This window comes from Hevea brasiliensis, chromosome 5, assembly GCF_030052815.1.
Source record: "Hevea brasiliensis isolate MT/VB/25A 57/8 chromosome 5, ASM3005281v1, whole genome shotgun sequence".
Taxonomy (NCBI): Eukaryota; Viridiplantae; Streptophyta; class Magnoliopsida; order Malpighiales; family Euphorbiaceae; genus Hevea; species Hevea brasiliensis.
Window position 1 is genome coordinate 6459932 of NC_079497.1, and position 16592 is coordinate 6476523.

The 16592-nt window shown below is 32.4% G+C and overlaps 1 protein-coding gene across 2 annotated transcripts; it reads right to left on the reverse strand.

Annotated features, from left to right (window-relative positions):
- Window positions 1–9846: 9846 nt before the first annotated feature.
- On the reverse strand, window positions 9847–15710 carry LOC110663078 (GRF1-interacting factor 1). 2 transcript variants are annotated; one of them, XM_021822287.2, is made up of 5 exons: window positions 15562–15710; window positions 15165–15383; window positions 11255–11331; window positions 10734–10818; window positions 9847–10517 (listed from the first exon to the last, which is right to left on the reverse strand). In XM_021822287.2, the coding sequence occupies exons 2-5, from the start codon at window positions 15243–15245 to the stop codon at window positions 10101–10103; spliced, it is 660 nt and encodes a 219-aa protein (XP_021677979.1). In that variant the 5' UTR covers window positions 15246–15383; window positions 15562–15710; the 3' UTR covers window positions 9847–10100. The 2 variants fall into 2 exon arrangements, with proteins under 2 accessions (XP_021677979.1, XP_021677980.2); XM_021822288.2 differs by lacking the exons at window positions 15165–15383; window positions 15562–15710 and adding an exon at window positions 14240–14284.
- Between the last annotated feature and the right edge of the window lie 882 nt (window positions 15711–16592).

Here is a 16592-nt window from a genome sequence, read left to right on the forward strand (position 1 = left end):
AAGAATCTAAGTGCCTGACTATCTAAACCAATTAGAACCTCAAACTTAAAAGTGATTATTAATCCAACTATAAGAGGCCGAAAAAACATTGTAAGCATGAGATCGGCTAAGAACAAACACCGAACGGGACTTAAGATTATTAAAATTGGAAACCTGATTTGAACACTTAAGATCGAAAGCATCATTAAACCGGATTAAAACCTTAACTTTATTAAACAATTATCCATAAAATTTTAAAAGGGAGATCGGAAATAAAACTGGATGGCACGAAAACCTAATGTTGGTTTGATTTCGTTTAACGAGAGATCGGAAATGTGATTAACTGGCCAAGAGACTTAATAATTGGTTCAAGAGATCGGTAAGGATTTGAGCGATACGAAAACTCGGTATTGGTTCTGTTTCTTTGGAGAGAGATCGGAAATGTGATCGTCTGGCAAGGAGACTTGGTGTCGGTTTAGATCCCTATGAAGAGAGATCGGAAACGAATGGAGACTTGGTGATGGGGATCGATTTCAAAGTTTATTGATTTCGGGGATCAACCAAAATATGGTGTCGACACCATTAAGGTAGCCCAATTTTAAGAAAACAAACAGACAGAGTTTGACCATAAATTAGACTAACCAACGTAGAGTATTAATTTATCCAACCTGTAAACAAATGATATCAATAATATGGAGAATTCAACTCACCTTTACAATCATCAAATCACATAAATAAACATTCGGGAGCTCAGATCCCTCCATCAACAACTATAAACATCACACAGTTAATTTTACAACTCCAGAATTTAAGTTATTATAACCCAAATAAAAATTACAACTATTGGTCCATGTGAAGTTCTAGATTTAAATTAAAAAAAAAAAACCATAATAGCAAAACAAAATATTTTCTATTTAAACCTGCGAGGAAAGAAAGCAGGTTAATCGCAAAATAAGCCACTTGTTACCTGAGAAAAAATAGTTGAATAGGAGTAAGCGTTCGACTCAGAGAGTAAGATATTGATTTTAAATATAATTTCTATAACTATTTAAATCTAATGTATTCCTATGTATGAAATGTCACACGTTCACATAATTTAAACAATTCAACCAATATTCACATAAAAGATAATTTGAAGTACACACGCACCCATGTGTCACATCAATACATATATGGGGCTGATCTCTTATACAGCTCTCTTAATCTAACACCTGCAAGTGGGATCAACTTAAATCAGACTTTTGCTAAATAATCTAAATGCAGAGGCCAGCGAGATCAACTCAAAGCCGTGCTCACCTCGACTTATCCATATATAAAGATCAGGTCCCAGCGAATCAAACTCCAGCCGCGACTACCCGTCCTGCCCATATCCATAACCACACCATACTCACGCCAACACACACACATCTCCAGGTTATCTTAAGGCGACATCCACAATAAATTATATAATATATGCAGCAAAGGAGCGTGTCTTGCATTTAACTAATTATATACATATATATAAGTAAAATGCATGAGCATGCCTTGAATATAAATTAATAATATTAAAATTACAAATAAAATCAATATCAAACTCACAGATTATCCAAATGTCACTGGGGAGGTTAAGAAGATAAGGAAGGTTGACTTAAATCACCCAAATAATTATGTTCAAGAAATTTATCAATGATATGTCATGACCCAACCTATGGGCTGGAATAGCACTAGGACCTAGGCCGGCATAAAGCCCCCGAGGCCCATAGTAAGCCTTACTGTTATCAAACCCATGACCAGGCCCATAATTTAGGCCCAATATGCATATAAAATAATTTAAATTAAACTGTTATAATTTTATTTCGGGCCAACTTAACCCAGTAATTATTAGAAACTAAAATTAGGGGAGCCCAGCTCAACTCGATTACATTATTTATAAATTGTTTAAGTATCATACAAATCTTTATTTATTAACTTCAAGAATTTAAATTAACACAATTCCTAATAGGGTCTATACTACTGCTAACACATGTGGCGTTTTATATTTCAAATTTAGAAAAAAATAATAAAAATAATTAAATAACCGACGTTAAACCTGCAAGGAAGAAAGTAGGTTGCTCTGTAAAAGAACTCCTCTTGTAGCCTGGAAAAATAGGTGAACAGGAGTGAGCATTCGACTCAAAGAGTAAAATACCAATTTTAAGTACAATTTCTATAACTATCTAAAGCTAATACACCCTATGAAATGAAATGCAACATCATCATAATTTTCATACAATTTACATCATAACAGCAAAAAGGTAATTTGGAGCACTCACACACCCAACACTGTCAAGCAATACATATATGGGAGCTGATCCCCTATACAACCCTCTTAATCCAATCTCTGCCAGCAAGTGTCTCTCAAGCCGGACTTTCGCTTAACAAACCAAGTGAGGGTCCCAGCGAGTGTCTCTCAAGCCGTGTCTACCCCGACTTATCCATAAAGGACTGGGTCCCAGCGAGTGTCTCTCAAGCCGTGTTAACCCGTCCTGTCCATATCCAATACCATACCACACACAAGCCAACGCACACACACTGCTCGAAATTACCACAAACAACACTCATATCACTTCATTAATTATGAATGCAATATAAAACGTGCCTAGTGTTTAACTACATAGATACATATTTATAAGTGATACATGGGTATGCTTAAACATATAATAATATCGAAATTATAATTAAAATTAATATTTTACTCACAGTACACCGAGGACTATTGTGGCTGATGGATAGAGGAAAATAGCTGACATCGATCACCTAAATAATTAAATTATAAGTTTATTAGTACTAAGTCAAAATAAAACTCTAAAGAGACAACAGGCAGCCTAATTCATGCCGGAAATCAGGCAGAGTTTCTCCTATACCTGGGAGCTACCTAACCTGCGAAAATGGTTCAAATAATACTTATAAATTCAACCAATATCTCATCATCATTATATGGCCCCTCCTGAGCCCTCCAAACCAGCTAATACTCACAATCTTAAAAATTACGTTTTAGTCCTTATAATTGATATTTTGTAAAAATCCACTCAAATAAGCTCTAAAAATTCTAAAATTTTGCTCCGCGGTCCTTAGCAATAGTATAAGGCTATTGCAAAAGGAATCAAAATTTTCTGATCATCCACGAATATTTTATGAATTTTATTCTAACTCAGTATAAGACAAAAATTGAGTAATATAGAATTCGGGTTTACCTATGCCAAATCTGACACCTGGAATGCATCAAGAACGTCTGAAAATGCTAGGATAGACTATAATATCGACCACGTTCTGAGACGGGCTGCCGGATATAGCTGAAAATGCAGTCCCGATGCCAGTAAGCTAGATACTCAATCCGATTGTACCTAAATTAAGTCCAAATTGTGTTAATAATTATCATAAAATTATTTTTAAATTTTTGAGAATCGAAAAAGTGCGAAAATCTCACCAAGCGATCTGGACCATCCGATTATCGCTGTTTTCAAACGATGTCGAATCGGAGCGGGACTAGTCCTATCTCAAAGATTTCGCCGTCCTGAGTCCATCGGTGGTCTCGTATTTTTGATCCGACGGTCAGATCGCCGAGAAAATGGTCGGAAAGCCACTGCCCAATTTTTCTCTCTCCTCTTTCTCTCTCTTTGAAACTCGTCGGAAACCTCCATGGAATGGAGCACCGCTTATCGGGATGGGGAGCTCATGGTCCAAGGAGTCGAGCGCCACCCTCCACTGGCCTGAACGCCACGGGGAACCACTGGAATCACGCCTGAAAGGATGCGACTGCCACGGGCGTTGGGGCCTCCTCTCACCGCCGTTCGTTGTCCAGGGGGTTACCGGTGCCGCTGGGGACCACTAGAAGCTTACCCGACCTTTGTCGACTGTTGCCCGCCACTGGGTCGGCCGGAGATGCAATGAACAGAGAGGGAGAGGGAGAGAGAGAGAGACGGGAAGAAGAGAGAGAGAGAGAGACGGGAGGGAGGGGCTGTTGCTGCGTTTTAATTTTTTTGGGTCTTTTTTTTATAATTTTTTTAATTACATAGCTAGTTCCTCAACTTCTTAGAAGTTTATAATTAGGTCCAAAATTATTTTATTATGTTAAAGTTTAATAAAACTCTAGCGATGATAAAAATAAATATAATATAGGAAAATTTAATTATTTTATTCTCATTTAATAAATTAACTTTAATTAAATTATTTATTATTAATTTATTTATTATTATTATCTTCCTTTATTTTAAAATCAATTCAAATAAATCCTATAATATTAATAACATGATATTTCCTTTTCATTTTATTTATAATTTAAAAATTTTGGTTTGTTACATAATAACTCAAACAAGAAACTAAAAAATCAAAGACAACCTAAATTTATACCGAAAATCTGGTAGAATTTCTCTTATACCTAGAACCTGCCCAACCTGCAAAACAACTTTACTAACACTTTTTAATTCAAAAGGCCTCAGACTCACAACACAACAACAACACAATGCTCCTTTGAGCCTGTCAAATTAATCAATTCTCACATAAAATAATTATTTAAAAATTCAGGACGTTACAAATTCCAACTGATGATGATATATATGCTATGCCTAACTTTAATTAACCAGTGAAAATTAACATTAACTATATATTTAAATTATATTTAGAGTCCCATTTTTATTTTTAGTATTAATTTTTAACTTTTCTATTCTAGTCGAGTTTTAAATATTATATATTAATTAAGGTAAACTATAATTTAATTTTTAAGGTTTGATAAAACCAACAATTTAGTCTCTATATTTTCAAAACCAAGCAATTTAGTTCCTGAAATTTGACAAAACTTACAACTTAGTCCCTGCCATTAAAATCCTTTGAGTTTTCATTAATTTTAGCAAAAATGACAAAAATGCCTTATCTGTATTTTTACTTTGAAAATAATTTAGCCCATGTGATTTTATTTTATTGGTAATTTAGTACTTGAAGTTTTGTTTTATTAAGAATTTTGTCCATGTATTTTTAAAATATAGTCCCATTAAATTAAAAAATTTTAAATTTAAATTATTAAAATATGAATTAATTATTTTAAGGTCCTTAAAAATTTTGGTTAATTGTAAAATTATTCATATATTTTACCAACTAATCCTTAAATATTATAACTATGTATGAATAGGTCCTTATAATTTTGCAAAATTCTATTTATGTCATTATTATTTTAATAATAATATATATATAATTATTATTTTAATAATATATATAAAATTAATCGTAATTCTAACGGTAGGGATTAACTTGTAGGTTTATTAAAATGTCAAGAACTAAATTCCTTAATTTTAAAATTAAAGGGATTAATTTATAGGTTTAACTAAATCTTAGAGACTAAATTATTAATAAAATGAAATTTTAGGGACTAAATTATTTTTCAGATTAAAAATAGAGTTAAGAACATTTTGATTATTTTTGCTAAAATTAATGGTGACTTAACTGAAATTTTAACGGTAGAAACTAAATTATAAGGGTTATCAATTTCAGAATTCAGAGACTAAATTATTTGATTTAAAAAAATATAGAGACTATATTATAGATTTTATCAATTTCAATGACTAAATTAATTATTGTTCGATCCCTTTATTCTACAAAAATAAACATTATGACCCTATTTCTAAATTAATTTCGTTGGGGGCATTTGGCCAATCCACTCAATATGCTATAGATTTAGAAGGAATATTATAAATTTATCTTCATGGTTTTTACTAATTCTCTTTTGAATGACTGCAGCCGACATTAAACAACAAACAACGTTAAGTTGCATGTCAATCATTGTTTTTGCCCATTTAATTTATTTATTCAAATATGAAGAGGCAGCCCCTTAGGATTGGCGAAAATTTTCTCTAGTACTCCTTCTGTTTTTCCAATTTTGTCTTCTTCCTCGATGCATATATCCATGCTTCTTAGAAGGTCAGTTCCCTCTATGATTTCCTTATAAAATCCTGCAAAAGAACACAACTTAACCCACCATTAATTAATATCGATCTCTCGCATCTTTTTTATAATCTTGATTGTACAAGTTCATGCAAATTAATGGGCAAGCTTAGCAAGCAATGTTGTCAACTCCTCCACCGTCCCAAGAGTAAAAAACTCTCCAAGAACAAGAAAAAACCAGTTAAGATTACTTATATTTGCAACCCAACAATGGTTAGAGCAGCAAATGCTTCAGAGTTTCGAGCAATCGTTCAAGAATTGACAGGCAAGGATTCCAAGATTATAAACACTTGGGATCCTTGTACTACAAGCAATGAAGAAGCTACCCAAGTTCTCAGTAACTCTGAAACTTCACCTTTAACGATGAACAGTGAAAGTGCAGACGATATTTTTTCGCACTATGCATCTTCTTCGTCGACGCTAGAGATGGAAGATAGTTTCTTTTGGAAAGATCTTTCTGAAAGCTTCTTTGAATTCCAATCTTCTTTTGTTTTTGTGTGATTGAATTTAATTTTGGGGAAGGGGGAAGCCAACTGTTTGTACCATGTGTGAGAAGCAACATCGATTGCAGAAGATTGAATAAATTTTTATTAACTCAAATCTTATTTAATTGCTCAGTGGTGGTAGGCCTAAGCAACCCAATCGACTCGTAAAAAGTAAATTATCATATTTTAAAAATTAAATTAAATTTAAAAATTTTAATTCCATCCAATTTAATTCGAATTGATTAATTTTTAAATTTAAATTTTTTTATTTAAATTTAATTTTTAAATTATTTAATGTGATTTTAATTTTAATTTTAATTTAATAATTATTAATTAATTAAATTAAATAATTTATATATAAAATTAAATGTAATTAATTAATTTTTTAAAATAAAAGAATTGACTTATGATAATATTTAATATTTAAATAATAATTATTTTTTCTGGATATTATTAGTGATCGTATCCCTACGCTTGGCCTCTCACAAGGAAGTCATATTTATTTATATATACACCAAGAATAGCTCATATAGGTGTAGTTCTTGATCCAAAATCTAACACGTCAACAAGAATCTGGATTTTGTTCTGCTTTCCGCCAGAGACCTGCAGACTCAAAGATGTTTCCTAGGGCTTTCTTGGAAATTCATGTCCAGGCAAATCATATGACTTAATCATAGGGTTGAGCAGAATTCGGTTTAAACAGAAAAATTGAATCGAATTGAATCAATTTGATTCAATAGATTTGATTTTAAAATTTAATCGATTCGGTTCGATTTTAATTTATAAAAATTTCAGTTATTTTGATTTGGTTCGATTTTGAATAGAAAAAATCGATTAAACCGAACTGAATAGTGATTTATATAGTCAAATCGAATTGAATCGATTTTTGAATTAATTTATTTTTATGGAAAATTTATGAATTATATTTAATTTTATATATATTAATTGTTTAATTTCATTGATTAATGGTTATTAGGTTCAAACCAAAGTTAGAATTAGACCAAATAACTTGAAAATCAAATCTAAATTAAAAAATCAATCAAAAATCAAACTGATCTGTTTAAACCGAATTGAAATAAAGCGATTCGATTCGATTTTTCACCGATTTCAGTTCGGTTCGGTTTTTATAATTTAATTCGGTTCGAATCGGTTTAATTTGAACCGATTGCTCACCCCTACTTAATCCCCCCCCCAAAATTCAATTTTCCGACAAAGTAAAAATTAAATTTTATTCTTATAAATTTCTAATCTCTAAATAGGCAGTATATATTTTTATTATGATATTTTTTCATTTGTTATATTTACATATTTAGAATTTAAAATTAATAATTTTTTTAATAAGGGATTGGGGGAACAAAGACTCAAACCTCAACTTGTCAAGTGAGTGAAACATTCTCGATTATTGAATTAAATCAACTAAGTCAATATTAATTTTGTTAAAAAAAATTAATATTGACAATAATTTTTAAATGGAATATTCATCTCTTGATATGCATAAAGCATATAATGTGTATAATTCACTGATCAACTTGCAGATACAATTTATTATCCAATTGAGAGAATGATGCAATTCACATCGAGGAAGCTTCTCAATACCTTTAATTTGTCAACTAATACTAACTAATTCCAAAGATTTTAACATTTATTTACCATCAAATCATTTCTAGAACTAAAGAGATTGCCAAGACCTTAGTAACACGTGATTTATACTAAAATGGTCAAATCATTGACTAAAAATACTCAATTTGCTATATAGTAATTATTATTTCTCATTTAAAGTTTCAATTTTTAATTTTATGATATTAAAAATAAATTTAGTGTTATAAAATATTAAAATAATTTTATTTTTATGAATAATTAAACACTTCTTCAATCTCAACTCCCAATTAAAAATGCAATAAAACCAAAAATATCCCTTCCCTATTGATATAGTTTTACAGTTAGATCCTTCATTTTGATGGAGACTGCTTCAAGAACCTTTGACAAAACTTGAGATGGTGAATCATTGATCACATAAATAAGGAATTAATTGTTTGAGTTCATATTTTTATATTAATAGAGATTATCTCACATTTATTTACTCTAATAAAGGCATTAATTCCTAAGATAGGTTATCATTGACCTTGGTCACACAGATCAACCTAATATTTTCGATGCACAAGTGTCCACAAATTAAAAATTTTCACTCTGTTCAAAGTAGTGACTAATCTTGATATGGATATTACATTTTAATATGAATTAATTAATTAATTAGAGGAAGTTCATTTAGTTTATTATTCAAATGGGAATATGATAATTAGGCAGCCATTTTAGAAAGTTGGTACGTAGTGCCACCAAACCTGGAAATCATAAGACATGTGGTTTGGCTAAAATTTTCTCCAGTCATCATCTTCCTTTTTCCAATTTTGTCTTCTTTTCAACGTACTTGCTTCTAGGAAGCTCAGTTCCCCGCTCCTATCCACGCCTGTATTTAAATCCTGCAAAGCAAAGCAGCAATGCGATAACACAAGTCCCCAATCTATGCAAATGGATAAGAATAGTGAGCGGTACTTTCAACACCAGCAGCCTATGAGGCGAAAACCCATCAAGCACAAGAAAAAACCAGTCAAGATAACATATATCTCCAACCCAACAATGTTTAGAGCTACCAACGCTTTAGAGTTTCGTGCAATCGTTCAACAATTGACAGGGAAGGATTCCAAAGTTCTAGATGCTTGGGATAGAAGTGAAGAGGCCACCCAAGTTCCTGATAACTATAAACCTGAACGTTTAAAGATAGACAATGTAAGTGTGGATAATGTCTTTTCGAGCTATACATCTTCTTCATCAGTTGAGATGGAAGATAGTCTCTTTTGGAAAGAGGTTTCTGAGAGCTTCTTTGAATTTCAATCTAGTGTTTTTGTATGATCAGAGTTGCGTATGTGTGCGTCTTCCTTTTCCAGGAAAAGGGAGGAAAATTTGTATCCTAGATATAATTGCGCATCTTTAAGGGAGGGAAAGAAGCAATTAAAGCTGGGTTTGAATCCAGACTCTCTGCACAATTGCGCTCTTCTTAGTGCTGTACAGGGAACTTTATTATTGTCATATGTTAATTCAGGATTAGTTAGTCCCCGTGCACCTCTCTTATCTGCTCTAGCGCATGCATGGTATTGGAGAACTTATTATAATATATTATTTTCGCATCATTCTAATCCACCTCCTTTCCTTCTGACGGCTGAATACTAACTACGATAGTATTTTCTAAATACTAAAAAAAAAAAAGGAAAATAATAAGCAGGTTCTAACTGTGAATCATAAGAAGGTAATTTATTTTAGAGATTCATTTAAGGTTTTACCTGTAAAATTAATAGCTCAAGTAAATATATACCTTCCAAATTTTTCCATGGCCAGCAAATGCAAAGTCTAGCTGAAAGATGGTTCAAGCACAAGATTGACATCAAGAACAAAGCAAAGCAGAATATTACCTAAAATTTACATGATACACTAGCACAAGATTCATAGTCTAACCATATTAAAACAACCAAAACAAAGGTTTGGGGGATCAGGTCCTGGCCTTCTTTTTTTGGTTTGCATCATACAAGTTCTCCAAACAAGTCCTTCCCATTTTCTTTTTCTAAATCAACCTCCTGACTAACTCTCCTAAGTTGGTTTGTTAACAAACCAGCAGGTTCATCATCTCTCCTCTCAATTCCCATCATCAGCCGATTTTAAGTAAAGAGTTTCACCTCCGTCACTGCCGCCGCCTCCAGAGTTGCCTCCTCGCCCTTCAGTGGGCACTGCACTCCCAATATCTTGCTTACTTCCACATGCCATTCCTCTGCCTCCAGCATCTCTTCCAAAATCAGGAAACCCTCCTGCCCCAAGCCCTCCGCTGCCTCCTGCAGTGCCGGCCTCACTCTGCAGCATGTGAAGTCCTGGGCTTCCACCAGAGCTCAAGCCAAGCTGGCTGTGCAAGGCTTGCTGTTGTTGCAGTGCTGCAAACTGTTGTTGAGTGTATAGCATGGAAGATCGTGCAGCCATCAGGGATTGTGGTGTCATTTGTTGAGCTTGTTGGTGCTGCATGTAGGGTGCTCCTGGCTGCATAATGCTGCTGGAAGGGAACTGCAGGCAATTTACGGATTCACTATCAGGAATATAATTTGAAACAGTTTAAAACACTGCTCTATGCTTAGTGACATTTACAGTTGACGAATTACTTCTCAACTATAGAAGTCAAAAACCGCTTTAACTAAGTTGCTAGCAAGTACAAAACTACTCCCAAAATATCAAATTCATGCTAGCATTCACATTTTCTACACTCCTAAATGGCATTCATACCTGGGCATGCATGGTAGGAGGTTGGGGTTGAGAATCAGCAATTGCAGCCAAATACATGAGGTTTCGCTGTAGCCTTGCTTGATTCCTGCAAAAAAAAAGGGGTGATTGTTCAGCACTTCAAACACTAAAAGAACTTCCACATAGAGCTGGGTTAATTCAGATGAATGTTGTTTCTTCTGATGCTAGCAAAATCGAAGTTTATAGAAATTGCGCTCTAAAAACCACAAGGCAAAAATATTGAAACATCATTAGCAAAATATACTGCCCTGAAGGAAATCAGAAGACACAAAGACTCAAATCAATTGTTAGAACATCTTCTGAAGGACCTATCCACTATTCACCACATCCAAGATCTTGATATATAGGCCTTTCCTACCATGTTCTCCTATTCATTCTTAAAGCTAGCTGTTCATTAATCACATGTAAACTGCAGTCTATTTGCAGTTGCAATGCCTCTTACCAGAGAAGACAAACAGAGCAAAAAATTTAAAAAAATTGAACTAAAAAAGGCTACTGCTTACTCTGCACACTCACTGAGTTTCCCCGAATTCTGGCTGTCAACAATCTTCAAAATCAATGATTTGTTTTCATCAAGATACTGCATGCAAAAACAATGAACTGAAAAATTAAGCAATAAAATGGCAGAATTAACAGTCTGTAGATGAGAAGAAGTGCAATGCCCTTTTATTTTTCTGATGAAAACTAGCCTGCAAAATAAGTTTGGCCAGTAATTGATTAATGAAAGGGAAAAGGACATGAAACATGCTACTAAGAAAAATAATTCACATCCTATGCAATTTAAAATTTTATCAGTCCTTTCCTTCATAGATGCTGATACATAAAAGAAGCATTCAAGTACAGAGAGGCGAAAATATGAATAGCAAGAAAGCATTTGTTGGAAGTTATGGGGAAAGGTACTAAGAGGGAAAAGCTACCACATTACTCTTCTTCCAAAGGAATCTTAACAGAACAAAGTACAGTAAAACAAAGAAACTTCAATTTTTTTTTGTGGACACTTCCCAAAAACTCATTTGACCTTTTATGGTCATACACAATTCTTCAATTGCTTTCTTTCCAAATGAACTATCAAGAGTGTATGGCAAAGAATGACTTCCCTTGTTATCCCTCTGAAGTCTAAACCATTTCCTTGCCTTCTATCACAATCAAAGCTAAGATATAGAGAGACTTTTGAGTGATCAAACAATGCAAGTCCCAATAATTCATTCTAAAAGTAACATTTAGTAGCATAAGTATTGTCCTACAATAATTCACATGAGTGAACTAACAATGATAAATAAATTTCATAAGGTAGCAATTAAATATTCTAAAAGTATCAGAAGTAAAGAAGGTAATCCTTGTTGCATTCATAAAAGAGGGCACAAACCAATTGTACACCAGAATATTCAAGTCTGCTTCTTGATTTCATACCCTAGTATCTAGTTCAACTGCACCTTAACCACCAAATTAAGTAATGCATTAGATCATACATAGTGATGAATGCCATTACTAATTTTTCCCAACATACAACAGTGTTCATAGAGGTTTGGATGCTGTCACCACATAACTTGTCAAATTGACATATTATTGACATACAAAAAGAAAAAGGTTTTCCATCACTTAAAAACAAAATTTCATCATTACCTTATGAATGTACTCCTATCTTCAACCAGATAATGTTTCCCCAACAAAACTTAGAAAACAGTAATATTCTTTTCAGTAACTTTTAAGCAATTTACCCTGTTCATAATTCCCATGCCATTGTCCAGTAATAGAATTTTTTGTTCTTAATCTAGCTCATATTAATGCAAACTATATTTACAGTGAAATATAATACCATTTTCAATAATAAGCAGAGACTTTCTCATTATTACGTGTTAAAGAAGAAAGATTGACAGCTGAATCATGAGACACCACTCAAACTCGTACATTACTTGTATCGCTCACACATCCCAAGTACCGCACTAGCAAGCATTGCTTGGTTCTGCTTTCATACGCATCATGAAGGCTACAATTTTAATATGCCAGGAATCATCACTACTGTTGTATTATATACTGCTGTTGTAATACAAATTATACAATCCACTAGTCCACAGGAAACACAATCTGAACATGCCAAGCAGAAGCTGTAAATCTAACTTCATCACGTGCCTACTTCTTAACCAAGAAAAACGTTATGGCCCATGAATTAGAAGAAAAATCCTGGTACTACTTTCAGATTGTGCATTTCTCTAGCTATTTTAGTATCAGCTGAGGGGCCCATGAAGGCTGAAATCACAGTACATATGCATGTATACAAGCTAAGTACTTTCGTATTTACCCCAGACGGAAGCCTATGATATATAAACATAAGTGAAACGCCTAGCTTTCATTATTGAGATTGCCTTTGCTAAAGTTAGTCTCCCAAAGAAAATTAATGAAAAGGACAAAAATCATGTCATGGAAATGCATAAAAATTGATAAGAGGACCACTTCATAAAGACTATCAAAAGAGGACCACTTTAGCAATAATATGAACATATCCAAACAAATGAACATATCCAAACAAATGAACATACATCAATTGGAAAGGATTAAGAAAGGACCATCGATATAAAGAGTTTCAAGAAACACTGGCATCGATACTCTAGGAGGGCAAGTCTCAATCTGATTCAATAATTTGGATTCATATGTTGTAGTCATGACTATTAATGAAAAGAAAGATCAATAATTGCCTTTCACATTCTACAAGAAAGATCAATAAAATCCACAACAAACCTTAGGGCTTGTGTTTCCCCTCAGAAATTTTATGATATAAAGGGCATTTTACACCTTGGAGTGAATAACTAAATACAGCCAAAGCTATTTAATTTGATATGTCAAGAGGGCCACCTTAGATAAGAATTTTCAAACTTCTTATGCCCACCCCCGTATATAGTATCAACCACTGGTTTCTTCCGGAATTAAAATCAGCCAGCTAGATTTGTGAACAGGCACTAGACATTGGATCTTGTAACCAGTTGAGTGTTTCTCCCTTTTTTTTTTTCTTTCCTTATTTTATTTGCATTTTTCTCCTTGCTCATTATGACCTCTTTATGACTGATTTGGATCCAACAAGGAAAGTTTATCCTTAAAAGTCAGATTTCAAGAACACCATCTGCCTAATTACTACTAAGATCAAAATGAAAAGTTGAAGAAAATAAGCCTTTGCATTGTGCTCTAAAAATCAAAAGCAAAGAAATCTCAAGTGCTAATTCATGTGGCTATCGAACTATTTTGACTTTAAGAATAAAAAGCCCTAGTTTATTTACTAGCACTTTTCTTTCTTTAAATCCAGAAACCAGGCAATATAGCAACCTTTTATGCAAATATGATAAGCTACCGAGCTTCGTTAAGAACCAAATCTTTTAGGGAACTTAGTTAAGAACAAAAAGAGGAAGGACAGGGGACTTCAAAATAATAGTTAATTAATGAGATCCATCAATATTATATCTAAGATGGAATAAACAATTTAAAAAAAAAAAACACACCAAGAACAATGACCAATAGGAGAATGGCATATCATATTATCGTTTACAGGGGGCTGACCTCTGCCTGCAGCACTAGATCACCAAAAGATAAAAGATTCAGCAAAAGCCTAGTTTTGGTACATTGAAAAAAATATAGAGAAAGAAGTCTGTAGGAAAGAAACAGCGGATATAATGGTGAACCCAATACCCAGAGGCCAGAGATGACAATTAATCTAATAAGATCCAGCAATCAAGAAAGCAATTTTGCTGGTGGAAAGATATGGAGTTGTGATCGTACTAGCAAACATAATCGCAAGTAACAAAAAGAAAAATCAGAGGAAGAAGTGATAAAAGAAGCAGCAAACATGATCTGCAGAAAGAAAAATCTGGTAGATGAATAAAATCTAAAGGTTGAATAAGAGAAAAGCTCGAGTGCTGGAAAATAAAAAGACAATAAGATATATATGAAAAAAGAAGCAAAAGGAATAACTAAAAACTGGAGAAGAAGGATTGTCAGAACTCAGAAATGAGCAGTAACCCATTTATTGGTGATCAGGAAAGAGTACAAGAACGAATACCCAGTTACCGGCACTGACGAAATTTCAATATAACAGTTGATATAAGGAGACGAAATCATGGATGACGGGGAACCACCAAAAGAAGAACCGTGTTATCAAGACATGAAAATAACAATGACAGTTAAAAAGGTGTCCCTTGTAAAGAAACATGGACAAGAAAAACCAAATAAAAAGTAGCAGAAAATAAGTGGAAGTAACAGATATCCTCAAAAATGGACCAGAATCAAGAAGGGGAAAAAAAGAAGCACAAAACACTCAAAGAGACAGTGCAATAACAGGTTACAAACAAGGCCAAAGAGAGAAAAAGGAAAAAGGGGAGGAAGAGAAAGGAGATAAAGAAAAAAGGAGAAGAGAAAGGAAGAAAAAACCTGTTGAATGTGATCAGTAGTGACGTTGTTGGGATAATAGGCTGCCATCATGGGCTGCATCTGCATCAGGTGCTGCTGCATTTCTTACTTATACCAACACACAAACACAGCCTCTCTCTTTCTACAGAAGAACTACAGAAAGAGCTGAAAGCCCTGAGAAAGACAGTGGAAGGAAAAGGAGATGGCTTTGCTTTTCTCTGTTTTCGCTTTCTCCCCTCTCTAATAACAGACATAAGACAGACAATGAGAGGTCTCCTAGATATTATGATTCATGAGAGAGAAATCAGAAAGAGGCGTTCGAAATGGAGGGTCACGTGATGGTAGTAGTAAACTGGCAACCAAAAAAACAAAAAAAAAAAAAAAAGAAAAGAGTAAGGAAGGTTGCAGTATCACTCACATCAAACACGACGGTGCCTTTGGGATTCCTCTTTTACTCCCATCACCTCCCACGCTCTCCCTTGATGCTCCTCACCATCCCATGCTCCTTCCTCCCTCAAATCTTATCTTCATTAACTTTTTAATTGATTTTTTCTTTTAACATATTCTTTTTACAGCTTTTTATGGTAATGCTTATTCTCTTATTTAATAGCTTGTATAGCAGTATTAATATTTATTCTCTTATTTATATTATTTAATGTAATAATATAATTTGTATGACAGTATTTAGTGATTAAAAAAATGATTAAGATAATATTTTAGTGAGAATAAAAAAGATAATATTATTATTTTTATATTTAATTAATAAATTATTATTTTTATTAAATATTTATATTTTAAAAATAATTAATCAATTAACAGTTAATATTTAATAGTTAATAATTAGTAAAATAAATAATAAAATAATGAATTATTACTAAAATAGTTAATATTATTAAACATATCATATATTGGGTATTTATTAATTAGTTTATAATAATTATTTTGAATTTTTAATTTTATTAAAATTTATTTAATTTGTAAATTTATGTAATAAGTTAAAATTTATATTATTTTATAATCATTTTTAGTATTTTTTAATTAAATATTAATTAATTAAATATTAAATTATCACTTATTTATTTAATATTAGATTTCATATTTTTATATTATCAAATTTATGCATGATTAAATTAGTGTGTAAATTTTTATATAATATATCATTTTATAAAAAATAAAAATATTGAATCGTATCAAAATAGTCAAATGAGTTGTGTTAAATAGTATCAAAATATATTAAATGAGTTAAATTATGTCAAATAATATTAAATAAATTAAATTATGTCAAATCCTATTATATGAATCGATTTGCATTGAATCATATTAAATAGATCACATAATTTTAAATTAATATGCCATATCATGTAATTTATATGATAAAAAAAATTATATTTCTATTTAAATTTTTAATATAATTCATTAATTATATCATATTCGTGTTAATTATTAGCA

Coding starts and splice junctions, on each gene's coding strand:
- LOC110663078 (XM_021822287.2), bottom strand. CDS start 15,245: ATGCAGCAGCACCTGATGCAGATGCAGCCCATGATGGCAGCCTATTAT. Junction 11,332..15,164: donor CTACTGATCACATTCAACAG/GTTTTTTCTTCC, acceptor TTTTGCATGCAG/TATCTTGATGAAAACAAATC. Junction 10,819..11,254: donor AAACTCAGTGAGTGTGCAGA/GTAAGCAGTAGC, acceptor TTTTTTTTGCAG/GAATCAAGCAAGGCTACAGC.